General features: G+C 52.0%; 7 protein-coding genes across 8 annotated transcripts; 2 read left to right on the top strand and 5 right to left on the bottom strand.

The window, feature by feature from the left end:
- Positions 1-328: 328 nt before the first annotated feature.
- H257_04843 (hypothetical protein) lies at positions 329-4,978 on the top strand. The gene is made up of 7 exons (XM_009829486.1): positions 329-491; positions 554-1,996; positions 2,074-2,502; positions 2,558-3,300; positions 3,366-3,586; positions 3,656-3,856; positions 3,913-4,978. Exons 1-7 carry the CDS (start codon positions 343-345, stop codon positions 4,873-4,875), a joined length of 4,149 nt encoding a protein of 1,382 aa, XP_009827788.1. The 5' UTR covers positions 329-342; the 3' UTR covers positions 4,876-4,978.
- A 1,537-nt stretch (positions 4,979-6,515) lies between these two features.
- Positions 6,516-7,185, top strand: H257_04842 (hypothetical protein). The gene has a single exon (XM_009829485.1). It carries the CDS (start codon positions 6,653-6,655, stop codon positions 7,058-7,060), a length of 408 nt encoding a protein of 135 aa, XP_009827787.1. The 5' UTR covers positions 6,516-6,652; the 3' UTR covers positions 7,061-7,185.
- A 96-nt stretch (positions 7,186-7,281) lies between these two features.
- On the bottom strand, positions 7,282-7,923 carry H257_04841. Of its 2 annotated transcripts, XM_009829483.1 has the most exons (3): positions 7,742-7,923; positions 7,648-7,665; positions 7,282-7,580 (listed from the first exon to the last, which is right to left on the bottom strand). In XM_009829483.1, exons 1-3 carry the CDS (start codon positions 7,885-7,887, stop codon positions 7,307-7,309), a joined length of 438 nt encoding a protein of 145 aa, XP_009827785.1. In that variant the 5' UTR covers positions 7,888-7,923; the 3' UTR covers positions 7,282-7,306. The 2 variants fall into 2 exon arrangements, with proteins under 2 accessions (XP_009827785.1, XP_009827786.1); XM_009829484.1 differs by having other exon boundaries at positions 7,288-7,580; positions 7,648-7,923.
- Positions 7,924-9,818: 1,895 nt separating this feature from the next.
- H257_04840 (hypothetical protein) lies at positions 9,819-10,467 on the bottom strand (the record flags this gene model as incomplete). The annotated part of the gene is made up of 4 exons (XM_009829482.1): positions 9,819-9,995; positions 10,066-10,174; positions 10,227-10,284; positions 10,341-10,467. 4 exons carry the CDS (start codon positions 10,465-10,467, stop codon positions 9,819-9,821), a joined length of 471 nt encoding a protein of 156 aa, XP_009827784.1.
- A 15-nt stretch (positions 10,468-10,482) lies between these two features.
- On the bottom strand, positions 10,483-13,449 carry H257_04839 (hypothetical protein). Its single transcript, XM_009829481.1, has 4 exons — positions 11,577-13,449; positions 11,423-11,494; positions 10,851-10,997; positions 10,483-10,780 (listed from the first exon to the last, which is right to left on the bottom strand). Exons 1-4 carry the CDS (start codon positions 13,296-13,298, stop codon positions 10,592-10,594), a joined length of 2,130 nt encoding a protein of 709 aa, XP_009827783.1. The 5' UTR covers positions 13,299-13,449; the 3' UTR covers positions 10,483-10,591.
- A 2,413-nt stretch (positions 13,450-15,862) lies between these two features.
- H257_04838 (hypothetical protein) lies at positions 15,863-16,672 on the bottom strand. The gene has a single exon (XM_009829480.1). It carries the CDS (start codon positions 16,472-16,474, stop codon positions 15,932-15,934), a length of 543 nt encoding a protein of 180 aa, XP_009827782.1. The 5' UTR covers positions 16,475-16,672; the 3' UTR covers positions 15,863-15,931.
- Positions 16,673-16,785: 113 nt separating this feature from the next.
- Positions 16,786-19,259, bottom strand: H257_04837 (hypothetical protein). Its single transcript, XM_009829479.1, has 3 exons — positions 18,865-19,259; positions 18,258-18,806; positions 16,786-18,183 (listed from the first exon to the last, which is right to left on the bottom strand). Exons 1-3 carry the CDS (start codon positions 18,950-18,952, stop codon positions 16,853-16,855), a joined length of 1,968 nt encoding a protein of 655 aa, XP_009827781.1. The 5' UTR covers positions 18,953-19,259; the 3' UTR covers positions 16,786-16,852.
- Between the last annotated feature and the right edge of the window lie 1,093 nt (positions 19,260-20,352).

The following is a 20,352-nucleotide window of genomic DNA, read 5'->3' as shown; positions in this document are numbered from 1 at the left end:
AGGATTATTGTCCAACTTTGATGGATCTGATTGGCTCTTATAGAAGGAATAAGTGTATTCAGTTAATCAAAAGTTCAAATGTGATTCAATATTATTAATACCAAGTGTATTTTTACTGTACTAAAGTCGGATACAGTTACTACGTAGTACTTACTATATACTAGTAGTTATTAATACTTACACAGTATCATGAAAGGATACATAGAGAGGCCACAGTAGCTTTCAATGATTTCGACCAATCCAAAATCCGAATCAACAATGAGCTCGTGTGATTGGCTACACGCGAACCGTCGCGGCCTGGCCAGTCGCGATCCAAAAGATTCACACAGTTTTCATTCTGCCATGAAGCTGTTTGTGGCGGTTGCGACGGCACTCGCCCAAGTAGCGCTTGCAGATGACGGGTACTGCCCCAACATATTCTACGATGCCGCCCGCGTGATTCTCCGCAGTCCGTTCCTGCTGTCTACGGATCCAAGCATCAACTTTCAATGGTAAAACTCACCATTGAAAGTCCTTCCACCATCCTTCTTCGTCTCATGTGACTGCTCTGTAGCCATTCGTGCATCGCCAACTTAGCCGCCAAGCAAGCTGTGGCTCCGCTGTGTTATGTCATTGGCATGGACGGCTACGACCCGCAGTACAATCTGGCCAAGGATTGCCACTGCTTGTCGCTGGGTCTCATGGAAGACTGCGCGCCCGTTTGCTTGCCGAACCCGCTCTGCTCCAAGTTTTCTCCCAGCACTGCATGCTCCGCATGCGTGGCCAAGCAAGCCCCGGCGTCATGCAACCGCGACGAATGGAATATCCCATGCTACGAAACGTGTCAGTCGCCCATGTGCATCACGGAATGCTCGCCAACTCCACAATGCCACCCCGCAGACCCCATCTGCTCCTCGTGTGTGAAAGCTCAAACACCGATGTGCGACACGACCGTCGTGTCATTCGGTCGGCAGTGGAGTGCCGGGTGTACAGGGGCGTGCCTCTCGTCCGCGTGCCAAGCCGATTGCAACCGCCGGTGTGGCGACGGCATCAAGACCTCGGACGAGCAATGTGACGACGGCAACGCCAACAACAACGACGGGTGCTCCACTGCGTGCCAGATCGAAGTCGGCTTTGCATGCACGACGTCCGACCACGCGTTGAGCTCGTGCAATCTCATTTCATGCGGCAACGCGCGGCTCGAAGGCGCTGAAACGTGCGACGATGGCAACATCGTCAACGGAGACGGGTGCAGCAGCAGCTGCCAAGTCGAGCGCGGCGCGGTGTGCACCCAACCCCATCAACTGACCAAGAGCCTCTGCTCGGCCACGTGTGGCGACGGCGTCCATGCGCTTGGCCTCGAAGGCTGCGACGACGGAAACCTCCTGGCCGGCGATGGGTGCTCCCCGACCTGCGGCGTCGAGCGCGGGTACACGTGCAGCCCCGACGCCACCGGCAAGTCGGTGTGCAGTCCCGTGTGCGGAGACGGCATCGTCACCGGATCCGAGAAGTGCGACGACCGCAACACGGCGCCGTTCGACGGATGCTCAGACACGTGCATCGTGGAGCCTGGCTACAAGTGCGAGCGCAACTCGGACGGGGTATCGCAGTGTCTGGCGACTTGCGGCGACGGCATCACAGCGTTCCCCGTCGAAGCCTGCGACGATGCGAACCGCGTGTCCGGCGACGGGTGCTCACTCGACTGCAAGGTAGAAAAAGGCTACAAGTGCACCCCCCCGTCGTTTGACGGCAAGACATCCGTGTGCGACACCGTCTGTGGCGATGCTTTTGTGACTGGCGGGGAAAAGTGTGACGATGGAAATTCCCTCGACAACGACGGGTGCTCAGCATTGTGCGCCGTGGAAACTGGCTGGAGCTGCGACAATTCGCTGGCCAACGCCGCCAAGTCTGTGTGTGGCCCTGTATGTGGCGATGGTGTGGTCAAAGGCTGGGAAGAATGCGACGAAACGTCTCGGGGGTGTGTGAATTGCAAAAAAGTCGAAATCCCGCCCACACGGTAGGTTCTACGACCCGTGATTCTACCTTAATGAGGCTGGAGTTATTGCAGTTGGATGCTAAGTAACGTTGAATTAGGTGCGGAGACGGGTACACGGACGCCGGCGAAACGTGTGACGATGGCAACACTGTGTCTGGAGATGGGTGCAGCGCGACGTGCCAGGTGGAATCTGGCTACGTCTGCAATGGCCGCGTGTGCCAAGGCCTGTGTGGCAACGGTGTGAAAACGTCGGCGGAAGCCTGCGACGACAACAACGTGGTCAGTGGCGACGGGTGCACTGGGTCGTGTGGGATAGAATTCGGCTACACTTGCAAACAGTCAGACGCGGGGCTGAGTACGTGCACACCTACGTGCGGCGACGGCAAAGTGATTGCCCCTGAAACATGCGACGATGGCAACACCGCGGTGGGGGATGGGTGCAGCACAACATGCCAAATCGAGGCGGGCTTTGTGTGCTCGACGCTCACCACGGGGGTATCCCACTGCCGCGCAGTCTGTGGCGACGGGTAGGAATTACACCACGTTATGCTAATGTGTGAGTTCTAAATTGATATTTCGTAGCATTTTGGCTGGTGCAGAAGGATGCGATGATGGGAACACGCGGTCGAGCGATGGGTGCAGCTCTACGTGCCGCGTCGAAACGGGGTATGGGTGCAGCAAGGCCAGTCCGTCCGTGTGCTCGACGATCTGCGGGGACGGTATCCGAACCTCCAATGAAGCGTGCGACGACGGCAACACAGCGAGCAAAGATGGGTGCAGCGCCACTTGCACAGTCGAAGGGAGCTTTACGTGCTCGACGCCGCTGGGTCGCGCGACGACCTGCACCCGGGTTCCCACCTGCGGCGACGGGTACCTGTCGGACTCTGAATTCTGCGACGATGGCAACACCGTGTCTGGCGACGGGTGCAGCAAGCGATGTCGCGTCGAAGCGCTGTACACGTGTGTGTCGTCCGAGGCGCATGGTGCGAGTACGTGCACCAAGAGTAGGTGCAGCAACGTCCGCAAGGACTGGTACCAGCTCTCCCCACAAGAAAAGGCCACCACCCAGCTGTGCGTGACCAAGCTGTTCCAAACTGGGCTGTACCAGAAGATGACTGGCATCCATGTGTTCAAGCCCAACGACGAGTACGCACACCACACAAATGCGTTTGTGCAGTGGCACCGCAAGTGGCTTCTCGTGGTGGAAAACATGCTCCGGTCGATGGGGGGGGTGTGTTCGTGCCTGACGCTGCCGTACTGGGACTGGGCCCAAGACGCCGTGGCCATGCAAACGACCAAGTGCGCGTCCCGCACCCAGTGCAGTGGTACAGATACACCCACAGTCCATGCTCGTACGATTGCCCGTATGGATGATAATACTGTATACTAGGGGTACTCCGCGACTGGGGCGGCGGGGCGTCGACGTCAAGCCCGTTTGTGAGCATCCCCATCTACAACGATCCCGAGTCGGGCATGGCGTCCGGCAGTGCCAGCGGCTACTGCGTTCTGAACGACGTCACTAAAGATTGGCATGCTGGGATGGACCTTCACAAGTACAAGACGGCGTGGGACCCGTCGTGTCCGATCATTCGCCGCGGATGGAATGACTTTGTAAGACATATCTACAATCACCCTATAATTGCCTTGGGAATCACGTCGTCACACATGAATCTATTCTAGAGCGACGACAGCGGAACGTATGCGACGCCGTTGGCGTCCACGTCCTTCTTGACGCTGGCCGCGTCGTTGGCTCGGGCATCGGATTACTCGACGTTTGTCTCGATCGCGTTGGGCGACATCCACGTCCTTCCTCATGATCGGTCTGGCGCGTACCTCCGCACGTTCATCTCACCCGCCGACCCCGTGTTCTTGCTCCATCATGTCAGTTGACCCTTCTTCACCAAGATCGTCATGCTCACATGTATGTGTATCCGTAGACCAACATTGATCGCGTGTATGCGCTCTGGGAAGCCTGCCACGCGTGCACGCACCCGTCGACGGCGACGAGGACGACGGAAGGGCCGTGCTACCGCGGTTCCAACTCTGGCGACGGCATCAACGACCCGTTCGTGTTCGAAACGTTCGACTTGCAGCCCAACGGCGAGTACCGCCAAGTGGACATTGACGCCTCGGAAGAATTGACTGAGTACATTCCGCGCACGTTTACCACCCCCGGGGATGTGTTGGATACGACTACGCTGGGCGAATACGCCTATACATACCAGACAAACGACATGGATGATCGGCTGTGGAGCACGAGTGGGTGCGTGAGTCGACCTGCGCCGAGTGTCCTCGCCACGCTCGTGGCCTCTCGTCCTCGCCACGTCGACTTATCATCGATGCTGCTCCAGGCTTCAAGTGATAACGACGGCACCACGATTGACGACGATACTAACGCCACGTACTCTATCGAATTGGCACAGCAGTACTTGGAATGGGTCGACGGCGTGTTTGCCAATACCCATCATGTCCTGTCGACACTGCAAGAGTCCAATGTGTTTAGCATTCCGTACTTGTCCAGTCAAGTGGGTAAACTGCAGTCGACGGAAGCGTACTTGACAGATATCGTCGCCACGTGCGAGTGCATGGCCATCAACAAGCTGCTGCTCGCCCGCAACGGCGAGGCGCACCTGACCCCGTCCTTTGTCGACGTGTCGCCCAGCACCAAGCGCGCATGGAACAACCGGTTTGAAATCCGCAGCTGCTTCCACCGCCTCCTCGATACGGACGAAAAGAGCGCGCTCATCCGCAGCTACTGCGACGTGGTTCTGGCCCCAGACTTTGCCGCCAAGCTCCAAAACCTCGTCAACGACCTGCGCAGCCTCATGACGTCGGTCATTGACCCTGCGGCGGGCGGAAGCAGCATCCAGAAGATTTGGGACTACTTCACCAAGGGATAAGGATGGTTATTAATGTGTAATGTATTTGTGTTGATATATCGTTACATCAGGCATTCTCGCCCCTTCACCGTAGTGTCAACCAACCTACTGGTTGATCCTCGTACAAACTCGTCGATTGCCTCGGTCGCGTACTAGCTGCTTTTGGAGCTAGCGGACTTACTACTTGGAAACCTATTTGTGGCGGGCTCCAGGGAAGCAGTGTGCTTAAGCTGCTGGAGGTGGTAATCCAGGGACTAGGGGGCGGCGCGGATACCGAATCGGCGGGTTGTTGCTCCCTATGTGTAGTGGTGGTAGTAAGGAGAGGCGACGAGAGTGCCAGTGTATTGTCTTGGCCGTCAGGTGGGCACGGCGGGTGCGATGCGGCGGTCATGGATCATTGGGGCAGTGTCGTGGTGATGGCGTTTGATGGTGGATCAGTCAATTGGTTGTGGAGTGTAACTGGGTTGTCGTTTGCGACTTCGGGTAGCTCAGGACATGGAGGCATGCACATTTTGGAAGGGTGAACCATCACAATAATGTCGACCACCGTGTGGTCATTCTCGCCTAGAGTGAACATAGGGCGGCGACGTATGCTTTGAATCCTTCGCTAACGTTAGGACTGTCTAGCGTCGACCTGCTAACTAATGCCACAGCGAGGCTACCCAAACACAGGATCTCTCCAGTACACTCGACATATTTGGCTATTTGGTTCTCGTCATCATCGAAACGTTCTAGCCCACTTCGACCACCTTTCACAGCTACAGTACGTACAGTAGCCAACTCTATCATCCCAAAGAATACATTCACCTGGGTGTCAACCGAATACAGTACCGCTCGTCGTTGGATTGCCATCTTGGATCCGAGTGTCCATCACAGCTTACCTGTACAGTACAATACAATATGTACTCGTTGTTATTACTCTGTAAAGCACCATGAAGTCAATGAAGATCACCAGCCAAAACGAAAACGAACGTTGCCCTTGACGTTATTGTAGCTCGTGCATGTCCAATAAGCACGATCATTCTACAGTACTAGAACATGGGTAGCTACTGTAGCTAGCTAGCTGCAGGTGGTCCCAGACTCACGAACTACATACATATTTACATTGAACAAAGCACCACCACTTCCCCCCCCCAACCGTGAAGCTGCTGCCTCAGCGATACCGTGCTGGTGGTAAATTTACCGTACAGTACTGTATCTCGTACCAAAGTCACCGCGGCGACATATTTGTGTGCTTGATATTGATGCAGCAGAAACACCTGCACTTTTCATCCATGACGCAGCGGGCGGCAAGCCAATCGCATGAGGAGGTTTGGGCCACGCACATTTATGCCGAGTTTTCTCATTCAACATTTCTGTCACTTCACACTGAGCAGTCAGTAGTGATAACAACAATCACGACAATGGCAATGGTCTGTCCATTGCATTTCTCCTTTTCTAATCACTCAAATATAAATTCACAAATGTCAGCTGTCTAATATACCATTCAAACAATGGGGCCCGCATTGCACATATCGCGTCCGACAGGTTCTCAGGAACCCCAATAATATCCACCATCATCATCTCTCTTGAGGTTAGTATGTCATTTAATTCGACATCAATTACGTACTATTATAATACTAGTATCTTGTTGGATCTACCAACTGCAACTTGCCTATCCAGAAAAAGCCATTTATCTTCCTTCGCCGATTGACTTTTCTTTGCCTTCGTTCTTCGCCTCCTCGCCACTTCAAACTCGTGCGTGCGACGTCGTTCGAGTAGCTAGCTCCCACAATTCATTCTGCCCTCTCTTGCCAACATGGCCAAAATCATCTCCACCACGCATCAAGTGCTCCTCGCCGTGCTCGGCCTGCTCTCGACGATCGCCGCCGTGTACGCCTTGGCCGAAGACACGTACCTGTCCTCGTCGCCGCGCTTGGACGTGGCCAACGTGTTCTTGCGTCTGTACCAGCTCTTCTTTGCGCTTGTGCTTCTATCGACCGCCGCGCTGGGCTGGAAGGTGCCACTCAAGTGGTTCTCGTTCCTTGAATCGTACGTGGGCTCGGGTTTGTTTGTCATCTTCCTCGGGTTCTACACGTACCGCCTCCTGAACGACTACGGCCTGTACTCTGCGTGGATCCACTTTGTTGTCGGCGGTGTGTTTGTCGTGTACGGTCTGTTCGCTGGTGAGCAAAAGGCCGAATACACGCCCATCTTGCCGCAGTAAACAACAGTATGTGCACAAGGACATCTCTTGGAACGGCATTCGCAGCATCAATGTCGTGAAGTCTGGTTCGTAGTCGATTAACTATTAACATCGTATTACGTGTTCATTCAGTGTTCAATTCTCAATCATTTGATGTTGTTTGCTCTCAGCTGGCTGTACAAGCTGTAGCTAGCTATGGCTGGCTGTAGCTGGCCATGGCTGTATCAATCAGGCTATGGCTGTAGCTAGCTACTATAAACAGTCGAGTTATACTTTATTGCTATCCCCTTTCTTCGGTCCTTTGTCTTTTTTCGGAGGTCCTTTCCGCTTCGGACTGCCTTTGGGTTTCTTCGCCTTCATCCCGCCGCCCTTGGCTTCCCCGATCCCGCCGATGTCCTTGGCCTTCTCCCGCTGTGCCGCCAGAATCTCGGCCTGCGTCAGCCCCACCAGCGGGTCCTTCTTGGTTGCAATGTCCGGCTTCTTCTTCTTCTTCTCCTTCACTACCACCACCTTGCGCCGTGCGTCCCATTCCCTTGCGCATCTGCATGGACGTGTATTGTACGATTGTGTGAGTCCAATTGCACGAAGTAACGGGCGAGCTCGCTCACCGAATCAGCGCCCAAATGCTGCAACCATGCCGCAAATGTACGTTTAATATACAAGAACTTGAGGATTGCATAATATGTACGAGTTGATAGCTACCATGGACAAGTCATCGCCAGCACGTAGGTCATATACAGGAAGAATCGGTCCCTGGCTTCGTTCTTCAGTAGCTGCGTGACCCCAAAGATCGCCAGGGCGTACGCCGTGCACAGTCCCTTGACGATCACTTCAATCAGCTCCACCATCCTGGTATCGCAGGTACAACAACACCGTGAAACCGGCAGTTACACGATGCAAACACCGTTTCATGTCATGCGTACAGTACACGTATACTGTACACTGTACAGCATTCCTGATATTCAGAGGTAATAATACTATTAGCAGTAAATACTTTGAAGTACTCTGGTACAGGACTACCGGTACTGTAGCATGTACAGTCCTGACAAAAACAATAGACGCACTCGAGTTTTTGAAATATTTAAAAAATATTCAGTTTTGAATCATCGCACTTTGGGATTATACTTTGAATTGGTATCGACTTGTGATACAAGACTAAAAATTGTGAAATCCATTTTACTTTTTTGTAAAATTGAGAAAAACCAGTTTTCAGGGTGATAAAAACTACTCCGGAGTATAGACGCACTGAGATTACATCCAAATAAAGCCAAGTTTCTAGCCACTTTTGCCCAATTAAGCAATCTAGAACATTCTAAATGTAAGCAGCTTGTCAAATCATCATTATTCAAAAACTTTCATGCCAAGAGGCAAACGTTTGACCTCGGTGCAAGTTGGCGCCGTTCATGCCCTTCACAATGAAGGCAAAAGCAATCACTACATTGCTAAAGCCATTGGATGCAGCGAAAAGGCCATAAGGACATGTTTGAAGTCCAAAACCACCCCAAGACCCAATAAACAAATTGGTCGTAAGCCAAAAGTCACCAAACGAATGTTAAGACAAATCATTCGCCTCGCCACGGTTAAGCATTATTCGTCCAAACGGATCGCCGACGCACTAAATAACACAGTAAAAGCATCTACAGTGCGACACTGGTCCGCTCAACAAAGCTTGCCAAGTACATCAAGAGAAAACCTCGCCCAGCGCTCAAAAAACACCATAAAAGGGCGAGGGCCAAATTTGCTGCCGAATGGATGTCCAAATCAAACCTCTGGGCCAACGTCGTCTTCAGTGACGAAAAAAATTCAATTTGGATGGCCCAGATGGCCATCAATACTACTGGCACGACCTCAGAAAGGAGCAAGAAATTTACACTAAGCGAGTGAGTGGTGGTGCAAGCGTCATGATTTGGGCTGCAATGAGCGCATTTGGACGCACTGAATTGGCCTTCCTCGAAGGCAAACAAAACAGTACTAGTTACTGCAGGACGTTGGACATGTACCTGTTATCATTTCTGGGAAAACTGCGTTGCCAACATGGCATAATTGACCCCATTTTTCAACAAGACAACGCCGTGGATGAACTCAAGGCCCAGATTCGCGTTTCTTGGGAGCAACTGCAGGGAAGTTACCTCGAAAATCTTGTGGAAGGTATGCCAACAAGAATGGCTCAAGTAGTTTTGAAAAACGGAGGTGCAATCGATAAATAGTGAATGAAATCTCAGTGCGTCTATAGTTTTTATCACCCTGAAAACTGGTTTTTCTCAATTTTACAAAAAAGTAAAATGGATTTCACAAGTTTTAGACTAGTATCACAATTCGATACCAATTCAAAGTATAATCCCAAAGTACGATGATTCAAAACTGAATATTTTTTCAAAAAATTCAAGAACTCGAGTGCGTCTATAGTTTTTGTCAGGACTGTACTAGTAGTAGCGTAGGACCTCTGAAATCATCATGAATTGGTTACTGTACAGTATATGCTCCATTTGGAACGAGGAGCTTGACATATTGGATACATCCACCATTGGCCCCAGAATAGAAACCTGGACGATGGAAATACCCCCATGCTGAAGTTCGATTCGGTGGTGACGTATGCCGCCATCACACAGAGGTGATCCGATTGTGATGAAGTGTTGAAATTGCAATTCATTTCGAAAAATTATCTGCCCAATTAGCGTCATATATGCAACTTATTTCGTGCCAATCCTGTCGATCTTGAAAGGTCACACGTCGCAGGCAGCATATGTAGTTATTTACAGCAAGAATTTGATCTTCTGACTCAAGATTTTACGATATTCGAGCACGCCAGCGAAGGCGCGGTCGGAACGCCAGTCGGAATGTGTCCTCGAAGCGGGTGCTTCTCATGGACGCTTAACTTGATCATCGTGCCGCATACCGGGCCACCGATATGAAGAAGGCCGAGGCGCGCCGTCTCGCGGCGCCGCAGCCCACTCGCCTACCTCGACTCTATGGCAACAAAAACCAATATCAGCAGCCCGAACCTTCACTCAAAATGGCAAATCCACGTTCTGAACGTAGCATGGCGCCAACAACTGACCACCGAGGAGCGCGAAGCCCATGCCGCTCGACTCGTACGCCTTGTGCCATTGGCACTGGAACACCTTGTCACATGGACTACAGCTACCAAGGCAGAGAGACTCACAACGTGTGGTGACCGCTCGCCTACCAGCACCCATGGAGCGCCGCCGCGTGGTCAGTCACGAGTGCGGCTGGCCCGTCTCGTGCTTTTGCCAATGGAGCACCCACGTCGCCTCGAAACGTGTCGTTACGGCCCACCTACTAGCACTCATGGATGGCCCCGTGGCTGCAAGATGCGTCCACATAGTTCGCCGTGTTGGCGCTTTGCACATGTACGCATGGAATCGTGCGTTGCTCACTGGAGGGCAAACAACCCCAGATGCAGGCATAGGTTTAGCATGTATGTTTAGGATTACAGTACTTTTAATATAAATTTATATATTCAACTTATAATTACGACCCCAGACCGACCCAATCACCCATCCATCGGTCGATTGAATGCAGGGGGGGAGGCTAGTTGCATTGAAACGACGAGAGTGCGGCAAAGAGCGAGCCCGGTCGCTTGTGCAGCGCGGGTTTCTTGCGGCTAGATGGTACATGGGCCGACTCGGCTCTTCGTTTGAGCTGGGACGAAGCCTTGTCATCCGTGCTGGCCAACGAGTCGTCATTGGTAGTTGTAAAGATAAACGCTTTCGACGCACTCTAATACATACACAAGCGGCCGTCAGATCCAAACCAAGCATGTTCATACAGTCATGCTGATGGACCTTACCACATGAAACAGCTTGCGCGAATCCACCATCCGCGTGAACGACGCCGTCGTTGTCGCTGGTCCAGACTGTATCACAGACGGCATGGGAGGAAGTGGAGGTGCCATCGCGGTACTTGTACTGGTCGACAACACCACCACTTGTTCGAGCTACACCGATAGATTGAAATATATATATATATATATATGTAACGAGGCAAATGATATATGTATATAGTCAATGTCCTAGCCAATCAATTCACACGATTAAACTGAAATTCGAACCAATCATGGTTGGCCCAACCGAAATGGCCATCAAATTTCAATTTGTATATATGTAGGATTTTTTTTTACAATATTTTTCCCCAATAATTACTACTGTATATTTTTTTATAAAAATAAAAATATAATAACAGTAAATAAAGTAATAATAAATAAAGTAGTAATAAATAAATTAATACTATTAATAGAAATAAAAAAAAGTTAAAAATAGTAAACTATTTTTGTAATCATACATTGAAGAAACTTAAAATCTGACTGACACAAGAATCCCCCAACTTTCTAACTTTATATATATATATATATATAGGGATTACCTCTTTGTCGTCGATTTCATCAAGAGCATTCAACGCAGGTTTGGGTTCGTTGGCTTGGACTTGCATCATGCGCTACGTACACACCAAACTCACCATCATAACCTTCCTCCATCATAACCTTCCTCCATCTTACGATGAGGCATTTACCACGTACCTGCATGCGGCGGTTGATCTTGGCTTTAGCCGAAAAGAGCTTGATCTGCCGCGCTTCCCGCTCTTCGTCGGAAGGAACGTCGTCGTCATTCTCTTTGTCCATTTGGCCAGGCTCCGAGTCGGATGATTCGCTTTCCGACGATGTAATGTAGATCTTGGGATGGCGCTGGTACCGCTCCCGGAGTTCGCGCTCCATGCGCTCCTCTTCGTCTTCTTCTACCTCCCCCTTCTCCATCCCATCTTCATCCTCATCCTTCTCCTCATCCGACTCAAGCAGTCCGAGCCGCGCTGCCTCGTACTTACTCCCGTCGGCGGCCACGAGCTGGTCCAAGTTGAATCGCCCGCGGGCCTCGCCGTTCAAACTCGATGAAAACACGCGCCGGTTCCGGCCAAACCCTTCGCGAACGTTGCGCATGACTTCGTGCACTTGCTGCTTGTCCTGCGCGTCCATCCTTTCGCGAAAGTACTCGTCTGCGTGCTTGCCCTGTTCGTCGTCTGAGAGCTCGTCCACAATGTTGTCGAGGTCGTCGTCCCGCAGCGCCAGGTCGGTTTCCCGCTCCTGTTCTGCCGGCTTTGGCGGCGCCGCCACACCGAACCCAAAGTCGCCCAAGCCGCCGATCTTGAGCACGTCCTCGTCTTCTTCTTCTTCGGCCTCGGACTCGACCAGGTTCAACAACCCCCCCGTCTGCAGCCGCTTGTCCCGACGTCGACCCGACTCGGCGGCTTGGTCCGCCGCCAAGATCGCGCGGTAGTTGGCGGCTTTGTCGGTTGTGTTGCGCCGCGCTTTCTCCACGACCAGATCGGCTTCGATGTCGCTGTGATCGGCGTCGTTCTCGTCCTCGTCGGAGCTCGTCGCAATGGGACGATGGAGTCGGCGTCGACGGATGGACCGAAGAGTGTTTGTGTCCTCACGAGGCGGCGTCGATGTCGGTGGGCCATTTGCAGAAGAACGTGCATCATCGTCATCGTGTTCGTCGCCGCTACTTTGCAAGTGATCGCCATCGTCGTCGTCGTCATCTGGAGAAAGCCCTGCAGCTGCCATGCGATCTGCTTGGTCGTCGGACGCCACAACACGCGGCGGCGCTCCTGCGACCAATCCAACGTCACGTTCGTCGTGGCCTTCTTCATCAGACACCGGGACTGCAGATTGGCCTGCACCTTCGTCAACGTCGCCGTTCACGCTGCCGTCCACTCCGCTATCTGCCGCGGTCGCTTCGACTTCAGGAACAAAGTCCTCGTCGCTGGATTCATCGTCGTCGTTGTTGTCGGGGATCGGATGATTGGCTTTGGCAGCTTCGTGGGATTTCTTCTTCAGTTCCATGAGCTGAATGCGCACGTGCTCCTCTTTCTCCAAATGCTCCTTTTGCTCAACATAGCTTTTGTACCCAAACAACTTGGCCATCGAGTCGGCGCCTTGCTTCCGCGCGGCCTTCTTCATTTCGCCCAACATGCGTTTCTTGCTGTTCAAGAGGGGATGGGACGTCGCGCGTGCCACGGGGATGTGCATGTGCGATGATAACGCCTTTGACTTGGGGGGAAACAACACTTGCGTCGACGCCGGCGCGGATTTCGCGCGAAGTTTCAGCAGCAAGGCTTCCTTCCTCCCTCGGATCTCATCCTGCTGCCTCACGTTGTCCTGACGAAGACTCTGAAGCAAGTTCTCTGTCTCCGCAGCAATGTCCATGGCCGTCGCCGGCCGCGGCGGTGCTTCGACTACTTGCATCTTGGTGCTTGCTGGCGGGAGACGATATCTCAAATGAGCACAGGTCCCCGCCAGAAACAAACCAATCACATCGCACAATCTGACCCAAAATGGACCAATCAAATTCGTTCAAGGACGCGCACTTTCCGCCGTCGGCTCTCAAAGCAGGAATACCTTGGAAGTGGAATGATATTATTCGTAAATTTGATATCAACTTGGTCATTGTAAGGGCTCGCGGGAATAGTCATTTAATTCGATATATTTTTACCTTCAGAATAATCTTACTTGATCTTTGTATGGCCATTCTCGAACCCGAGCTATAAATAGATTTCCCGCCGTTTCATAAAATGAGAAACGTACAACGATCTCCTAGACAATTGCTATATGATACAAGCAACTAACTCCCATGCGAAACGTGAGCAACTGGACTCACGTGCCATTCACATCACAACCAAACAACTTGGCGTCATACCCATATGGATGGCTGATTGCCATCATTTGACTGATTGTAGTGGACAAGGAAGGACCTTCACTTGATAAAACTGGTTGGTGGTAGGATCTAGAAGATACTCCAATAAAACTTGAGTACTACAGTACCTCTGGCCAGAAATAAACCATCAATTTTCACGATATTGGTGTTACCTGTTTTTGCCCTAAGTATGCTTGTTGCATACTACTTCGAAGTAGTATGGCCAGTATCCCTGTGGAATATAATACCTTAAAGATGAAAACCCTAATAGATAAATGAGTTCTACTCTATGAGTGTTGGTGGCTTACATGCACTCTACCTGCATCAACCAATATTCAGCAACAATTTAAACTATGTTTTGTACAGAATATAAATTACTGCAGGTGTATTATATAATCAGTATCAAATCGTGACAGATATCCGGGTATGTTTTTAGTCTTTATAACATAATTGATTCCGGTAAATTCTGAAAAAAACCTCCAAGAATGAAATGGCTGGTTTATTCCCGGCCGGGTAGTATATTCGTTGCGTCGGAACAAAACGGATCTTTATTCGTTGACTAACGTTAAGTACATTGTCATACTGGTCGATGGTTACCGGTAAAAGAAATACCTGATACCTACTTCGATCCGCATTCTGTAGCTGCAGGACTTGGCTACATGTAGCCAAATCGCATAGCTACACGAATATCTGTAGCCATTCGGGGTTTGTGAGGTCTTTGACTCATACTCTATCTCCAGGTGTATAAATCCATGGATATGACATAGCTATATCATTGTATCAACTTGATATTCCCTAACAAGCAACATTGTGCTCTGGAGGACATCGCAATACAAGTTCTATTACATTCACCACTTAACGTTATACTAGTACAACCAATGGACACTGGCGTTTTCATGGGAACGCGGTGTCACGTTGCGTATAAACACATCTTGTTTGCAACTTAAACTCAAGTATATTACATGGTACACTAGCCGGATGTAATCATACATTTGTACTTGTAACGAATAGAGATCCGTTTTGCATTCACCCAACGAATATACTCGGGTTTCGGGGGTTCGGGGTTTAGATTTCACTTCAAACGCTTTGGTGCCATAATTCGATTTCAAGCATCATGATCAAGTCTCACCTACTACTTGCAATAGCAGTACATCTGACGACTGTGTCAGATGCCGATGCCATCCAGCAAGAGAACTGTGCCTACGATTACAGTCAGTGCAGTGGACAGAATTGGCCGGTCAGAATCTGTTGCCAGAATTCCCAATTCCAATGCACTTACATCAATGACTACTACTCCCAGTGTCTACCCTAGTCGCCGACAACGACACCGCAACCGACGCCACAGCCCACACCTGAGCCAACCACTATGACTCCTGCACCTACTGCTTTGCCAGGACACACATGGAAAGTTACACCCCTGCCAAAAGTACCAATTGTCCAACCAAATACGACGAAAATTCCCAGAGATGTTGCAGAATTCTACTCAACCCTCTCTGAAGAGCACTTGGTCCGACGTTGAAAAATATAGCGACTACCCTGGCAACGATTTGCGCACAACTAAACGGACTAGCTCGGAGAAGTGCGCGGCAGACTGCGATATCACCACCGGGTGTGTGATGTACGTGTAGACCGCCGGGACATGTTGGCTCAAGCACACGAAAGTGGCGAGACTAGGGGCCAAAGTCTCGTTCAAGCACCACGTAACGCAATGCGGTCGAGTTCGAGTTGGTGTGTTCTCGTTTGACTTTGGAGTGGGCACGACTCGAGGAAGTTCCCCCGCCTGCGATGACTGCCACACCAATCCAAGATGCAAAGCGTTTGTATGGACTACCTTCAATAGATGAACGTGGTACCTCAAGAGTGCCCTCGGTACACCGATCCCCCACCCTGACGCGTATGCTATGCTTTCACATACATGAATGTTCTGAAGGGCGATATCAATTACGTTGTGCACTATCAAGTAGGGCTGCTTTCGCATGTAGGATCGCAAAACAAGATAGGCTTGAATGTGAGGCATTTCTCTACCAGTTAATCCCAATTAGTGTAACCGACTGTGTCTTAACGCTACATAATGAAACTGTTGGGCTGCTTTAATGTAACAGTCGTCGCGCAAGTCACCGAAAATGCCAATCTCGAATATATCGATTGTTTGTGTGTGTGTACTAGGTATAGTCGCCAACTTGTACTAAAGGGGCACGCACTGCGAGTACCACATAGTTTGCACCTGGCAGGTCGACCCTTCTTGGCATCGCGTTTGGCCACTCCAGTTGGCGCCGCCACATTTTCTCCACACCGCTACATGAGTGTCATCGGTGGGGTTGAAGAGGCAAGACGAATAGTAGGGGCTTTCGACGTGGCAGAAGAGGCCATGGGTGCAGATCGTCGAGCCAGAATAGCCAAGGCCCCCACATTGGCCCAAGTACGGGGCGGGATCACCTGATGCGCCAGCAGCGGACGACATAATGTCACCGCTGCGCAGTTGGCGGCGCTGTCTTGAGCCACCATCCGTTCCGTCGGACGACGTATGATTGCTTCGGACAGGGGTTTGGAGGCACAGCGACAGCTCGTCGTTGACGTACGAACACTCGAACGCTTCGCTGGCGCAGCAGGGCAAGTAGGGCCATTTCACGCCGCCGCATTGACTGAAGTCATGGGCACATCCTGTACTGCCGCCACCTTGGGCCACGTGGGAGGCCACCGCATTCAGCACCAGCAAGAACGTCCGCATGGCGTCCAAGAAGTGCCAAACTGCAAACTGCCAAAGATCCGAGATTGCCGTTGGGCGGAGAATGTCGTGGCAGCCGTTTTCGCGTCGGTGCCTCGAATATTTTGGACTTGCATTATTCTTGGCCACGATACTATATCCACTAGGTACAGTACAAAATTACTACTATAACTACTCTGAATAATGATCCTTACAACTTTTCGGATCCGTTTGGTTTTTTCTGCAAGATAAGCTTTTAAACTACTCTACCAGTTATTCTACTACAGTAGTATTGTTAGTCGAGTAACATATCTCAATCACCCGCCCATACCCACTTTAACAACAGGACGATCGATTATTCGTAGTCATTGGGGTAAATAAACTGCTGACTGACTGGTTGTCCTAAAACGGATTCAATATCGAGCGCACCGACATGGGGCTCGTGATGCGTAGCAGGGCCACTTTTGCGACCAACTGTGGGTCCAGGTCGGCCGGTTTCGGGCGGTCAGGGTGGTCGTAGCCGAGCTGCAGTCGCTCTTTTACCCCCCCTCCCCCTCCTCCACCACGAGCCGTCGGCATACTATTATTCCGACGATGGGGGCCAAATCCCCACGGCAGGTGCGGCGGAGACGGCGGCGGCGACAGTTGCGGCCGGCGGACGTACAGCGTCTGCTCCATTTCATGCCACGTGCGCAGGAGCCGCATGAACACGTCGACTTCAAACTCGGACGACGGCCAGATGTATCGCCATCGCAGCATCGCCGCCACCCTCTCGGCCATGGGCAGTCGAATGCGAAACTCGGCGTTGAGTTGCGTCGAGTAGGCGAGTTGGAGCAGCCGCCGCCGGGCATCGGGGTCCGGAAGTTTCGTAGCAAACCACAGCACATTGGCCGTCTGGGACAGTTTCGACAGCGACGGCGCCTCGCGGCGCGCGCGCCCCGTCGCTTTGTCCCGAAAGAGGCGGGTCTTGGTCTGCGCGTGGGTCAGTTTGCGCACGTCGTCGGTCGTCCACTGCTTGCCGAGCCCCGGGGGGCGCATCCACGCGCCCCGATCGAGAATCGTCAGGTCCTCATACGTTTCCTGCAACAAGGACGGGTACGAGAACTGCGGGCGCGGCTTTCCGCCGCCGCGCTGGCTTTTCTTCTTGAGGCACTGGCGCCGGGTATGGCCTAGACTCGAACAGACCGGACAGAACCAGTCGCCGTCCGGCACGGCCGCCAACGGCGGGTTCAAGCAGTACAAGTGGTATTCGTCGTCGCAGCAGTCGCATAAGATGATCTGCGACAAGTTGGTATCCCCTGCACACAGCCGGCACGCCTTATCCTGGTCGAACGGCGTCTGCAAACAGCTCGGACACAGCCACGGGTCCACAGTGATGGCATGGTCCCGCGGGAGGCAGTCGGTGTGGTACACGGAAGGGCACCGATCGCAGCAGATGAGCGAGCCTTGCTTGCCGCACACTTCGCACTGCGTTCGGTTGTGGATGGCTTCTGGATGCATGACTGTCCACGGCGGGCTGCTCAAGTCGAGAAGTGTGAGGCCATTGGGAAGGAGCACGGGGCGCGCGATGGGGGACGATGGCGCGGACGGCGCCGGCGATGTGGAAGGGGTGCTAGTGGCGGACCTGGTTGAAGGCCCCCGCGGTGGACTTGGAGTGGTGGTCACATGGATGATGGTCTCTGCAGGTTCCTTCGGTGGTGGTGGTGGTGGTGTTGTCGTCGCAACCACACTCTCTACAGATATATGTATATATAGCGACGCCTTTAGAATAGGGAAACAGACAACAAAGCAGAAGAGATATATGTACCTGCATGGATGTTGGTTGAACGGGGTGTTGACGGGGTGGGAGGGAGGAGGGCGGTAGTAGTAGTACTACTACTAGTAGTACTAGTAGTACTATTACAATTGGCAGTGTCAACACCCATGGGCGGAATCGCAATGTACACGCCATCGTAGTGATGAATGAGGATCTTAAGCGAGACTGTTTGCGGCGCCAGGGCCTTGTACCCGTCCACAACTTTGTGCAAGCGAATGCGAAGTGAGCGTGGGGCGTAATGCTGAGACAAAGGGGAGGCTTGGGGCGGTGCCTTGCTTGAAGCGTCGCCGATCTTCGAGAGACTCGACTTGGCCCCGACGGGGGACGTTGATGACGGGACCGACCGACGATGCTGCTTTGGCTGGTGGTGCTGTGGTGTGGGTAGCTTGGAGGAACCCGTAGGCTTGGTTTGGCTGACGTCGATGGACGGATGGCTCGATCGCTTGCGTTTACATCGACATGTGTCGCGAATGATGCGATCGGTGGTGCGCACACTCTTGGACGCTGGTACGAGCCCCACCGTGTTGTCGAGCGAGACCACTGGAACCACAACACGACGTACGTCATGACCGTAGTAGGAGGAGGAACGAGCTCGTACCTCTGCTTTTGCCGCAAGTTTCACACGATTCATAGTGCATTTGCACAGCACCACGGCCAAGTTTGAACACGCTCGTGGCGGTGGACATGGTTGTGATGAGGAAGACAGAAGGAGGTTGGGTGGTGCTTGATGAACAGGGGAAGCCGGGGAGATGGGTGCGTCGTCGATGATAGCAGACGGTGGTGGGTTTACTGGGGAATGATGAGCCGAGAGATGCACAAGTCGGCCAAGACACGAGGAAGGGAGGTCGGCGGCGGTGGTGGTGGTATGGGCTGCGTCCAGCGCGTGGAGGTGGCGCTGGCAGGTGGTGTACCTATACGAAATAAGAAACTACGGTGACAGCATCCCACCCAACCGGCTGGCAACTGGGAGAGTGGGATGTCGCGATAAAGTTCGGTGGCACTTGAGTACAAGTGGATACGAATTTTATTACATACAAATACCAAGTTCAAATAGAAATTGAAATACACACTTCATCCTTGGCCCTGAGACTCGGCCGACTGAGGGCGTGGGGGGCGAAGAAGGGGGGGCTCCAATTTCACATCACCATTGCATCGAATGCTGCTAGGGGATGTGGCCGATGCGAGGGGAAGCCCCCCTTCGTGTTAACGGAGCGTGTAGAAGTACCCGTTGAATTTGGCACCTCTAGTGCCACGACGAGTAGTAGCTTCCTTCAACAAAGTTCCGAAGGCCACCAACGACAGAGCTCAACCGAAGTAGTCTATGATCTAGTACGTACTAGTATTAGGATGCATCATACAACTCCAGCCCAGAGTCTCGTGGTATGCGTGTGGTTGGTAAGTTTGGAACAATTTCAGAAGTGGTGACATGTGAAGAAATGTGCCCTAACCCTCATGAATTGCACTTCGAACTTCGGAGCAAAATGGAATTCACGGGGCAAAAGCGAGTTGAGGGACCAAGAACGTGAGCTGCGACATCATCGGGGGGGGGGGTGCATGTGTTGGCAACAAACTTACTCCATTGTGCGTCTAGGAACGTTCATGCACACTAACTAGTTGCCCCTTTCACGTAGGAATTGTTTCGAGTTCAAATAGCACCAAGCAATTTTATCATGCGCAAAGCAGGCACATGAGACGAAATCGTCGCCATGTTCGCAAGTTTGATTTCGACACGAGATCACTTACTTTGGTACAGGTACGATGTACGGGCAAGTGTCGAACAGACGACCCAACCGACCCAGGGGGAATGATGGATGAGCTGGGTATCGCGGAAGTGCGGGGTACATACTAACTGTAAGTATCATTCAATAGGATTCTGCTGGAGTATACATGCAGTGCAGGCTACAGTACTGGTATAAGGACCCTTGCCAGCCACGTACACTGCTTTCGTTTTCATTACTAGTATATCGACTCTCCAATACATTAATTGAATTCCAGCAAATTGGCCAATGGAATTGCTTGAATTTAGGATTAGCCAATCGAAAACGAACCACTCCGATTTTGCCAGGAGGGTGCGGGAAAGACCAAA

Source organism: Aphanomyces astaci (genome assembly GCF_000520075.1).
Source record: "Aphanomyces astaci strain APO3 unplaced genomic scaffold supercont1.8, whole genome shotgun sequence".
NCBI lineage: Eukaryota > Oomycota > Saprolegniomycetes > Saprolegniales > Verrucalvaceae > Aphanomyces > Aphanomyces astaci.
This window is presented reverse-complemented; position numbering and strand designations above follow the sequence as displayed.

What these genes read in the sequence shown, in the direction of transcription:
- H257_04838 (XM_009829480.1), bottom strand. Translation starts at nt 16,474, where the DNA reads ATGCGGACGTTCTTGCTGGTGCTGAATGCGGTGGCCTCCCACGTGGCC.
- H257_04837 (XM_009829479.1), bottom strand. Translation starts at nt 18,952, where the DNA reads ATGTCCACCGCCACGAGCGTGTTCAAACTTGGCCGTGGTGCTGTGCAA. An exon ending in AACTTGCGGCAAAAGCAGAG is followed by an intron (nt 18,807 to 18,864) that starts GTACGAGCTCGT and finishes TTGTGGTTCCAG; the next exon opens with TGGTCTCGCTCGACAACACG. An exon ending in TTCAACCAACATCCATGCAG is followed by an intron (nt 18,184 to 18,257) that starts GTACATATATCT and finishes ATATATCTGTAG; the next exon opens with AGAGTGTGGTTGCGACGACA.
- H257_04843 (XM_009829486.1), top strand. Translation starts at nt 343, where the DNA reads ATGAAGCTGTTTGTGGCGGTTGCGACGGCACTCGCCCAAGTAGCGCTT. An exon ending in GTCGAAATCCCGCCCACACG is followed by an intron (nt 1,997 to 2,073) that starts GTAGGTTCTACG and finishes ACGTTGAATTAG; the next exon opens with GTGCGGAGACGGGTACACGG. An exon ending in CCGTGTTCTTGCTCCATCAT is followed by an intron (nt 3,857 to 3,912) that starts GTCAGTTGACCC and finishes GTGTATCCGTAG; the next exon opens with ACCAACATTGATCGCGTGTA.
- H257_04839 (XM_009829481.1), bottom strand. Translation starts at nt 13,298, where the DNA reads ATGCAAGTAGTCGAAGCACCGCCGCGGCCGGCGACGGCCATGGACATT. An exon ending in AGATCAACCGCCGCATGCAG is followed by an intron (nt 11,495 to 11,576) that starts GTACGTGGTAAA and finishes GTGTGTACGTAG; the next exon opens with CGCATGATGCAAGTCCAAGC. An exon ending in ATGAAATCGACGACAAAGAG is followed by an intron (nt 10,998 to 11,422) that starts GTAATCCCTATA and finishes CTATCGGTGTAG; the next exon opens with CTCGAACAAGTGGTGGTGTT.
- H257_04841 (XM_009829483.1), bottom strand. Translation starts at nt 7,887, where the DNA reads ATGGTGGAGCTGATTGAAGTGATCGTCAAGGGACTGTGCACGGCGTAC.
- H257_04842 (XM_009829485.1), top strand. Translation starts at nt 6,653, where the DNA reads ATGGCCAAAATCATCTCCACCACGCATCAAGTGCTCCTCGCCGTGCTC.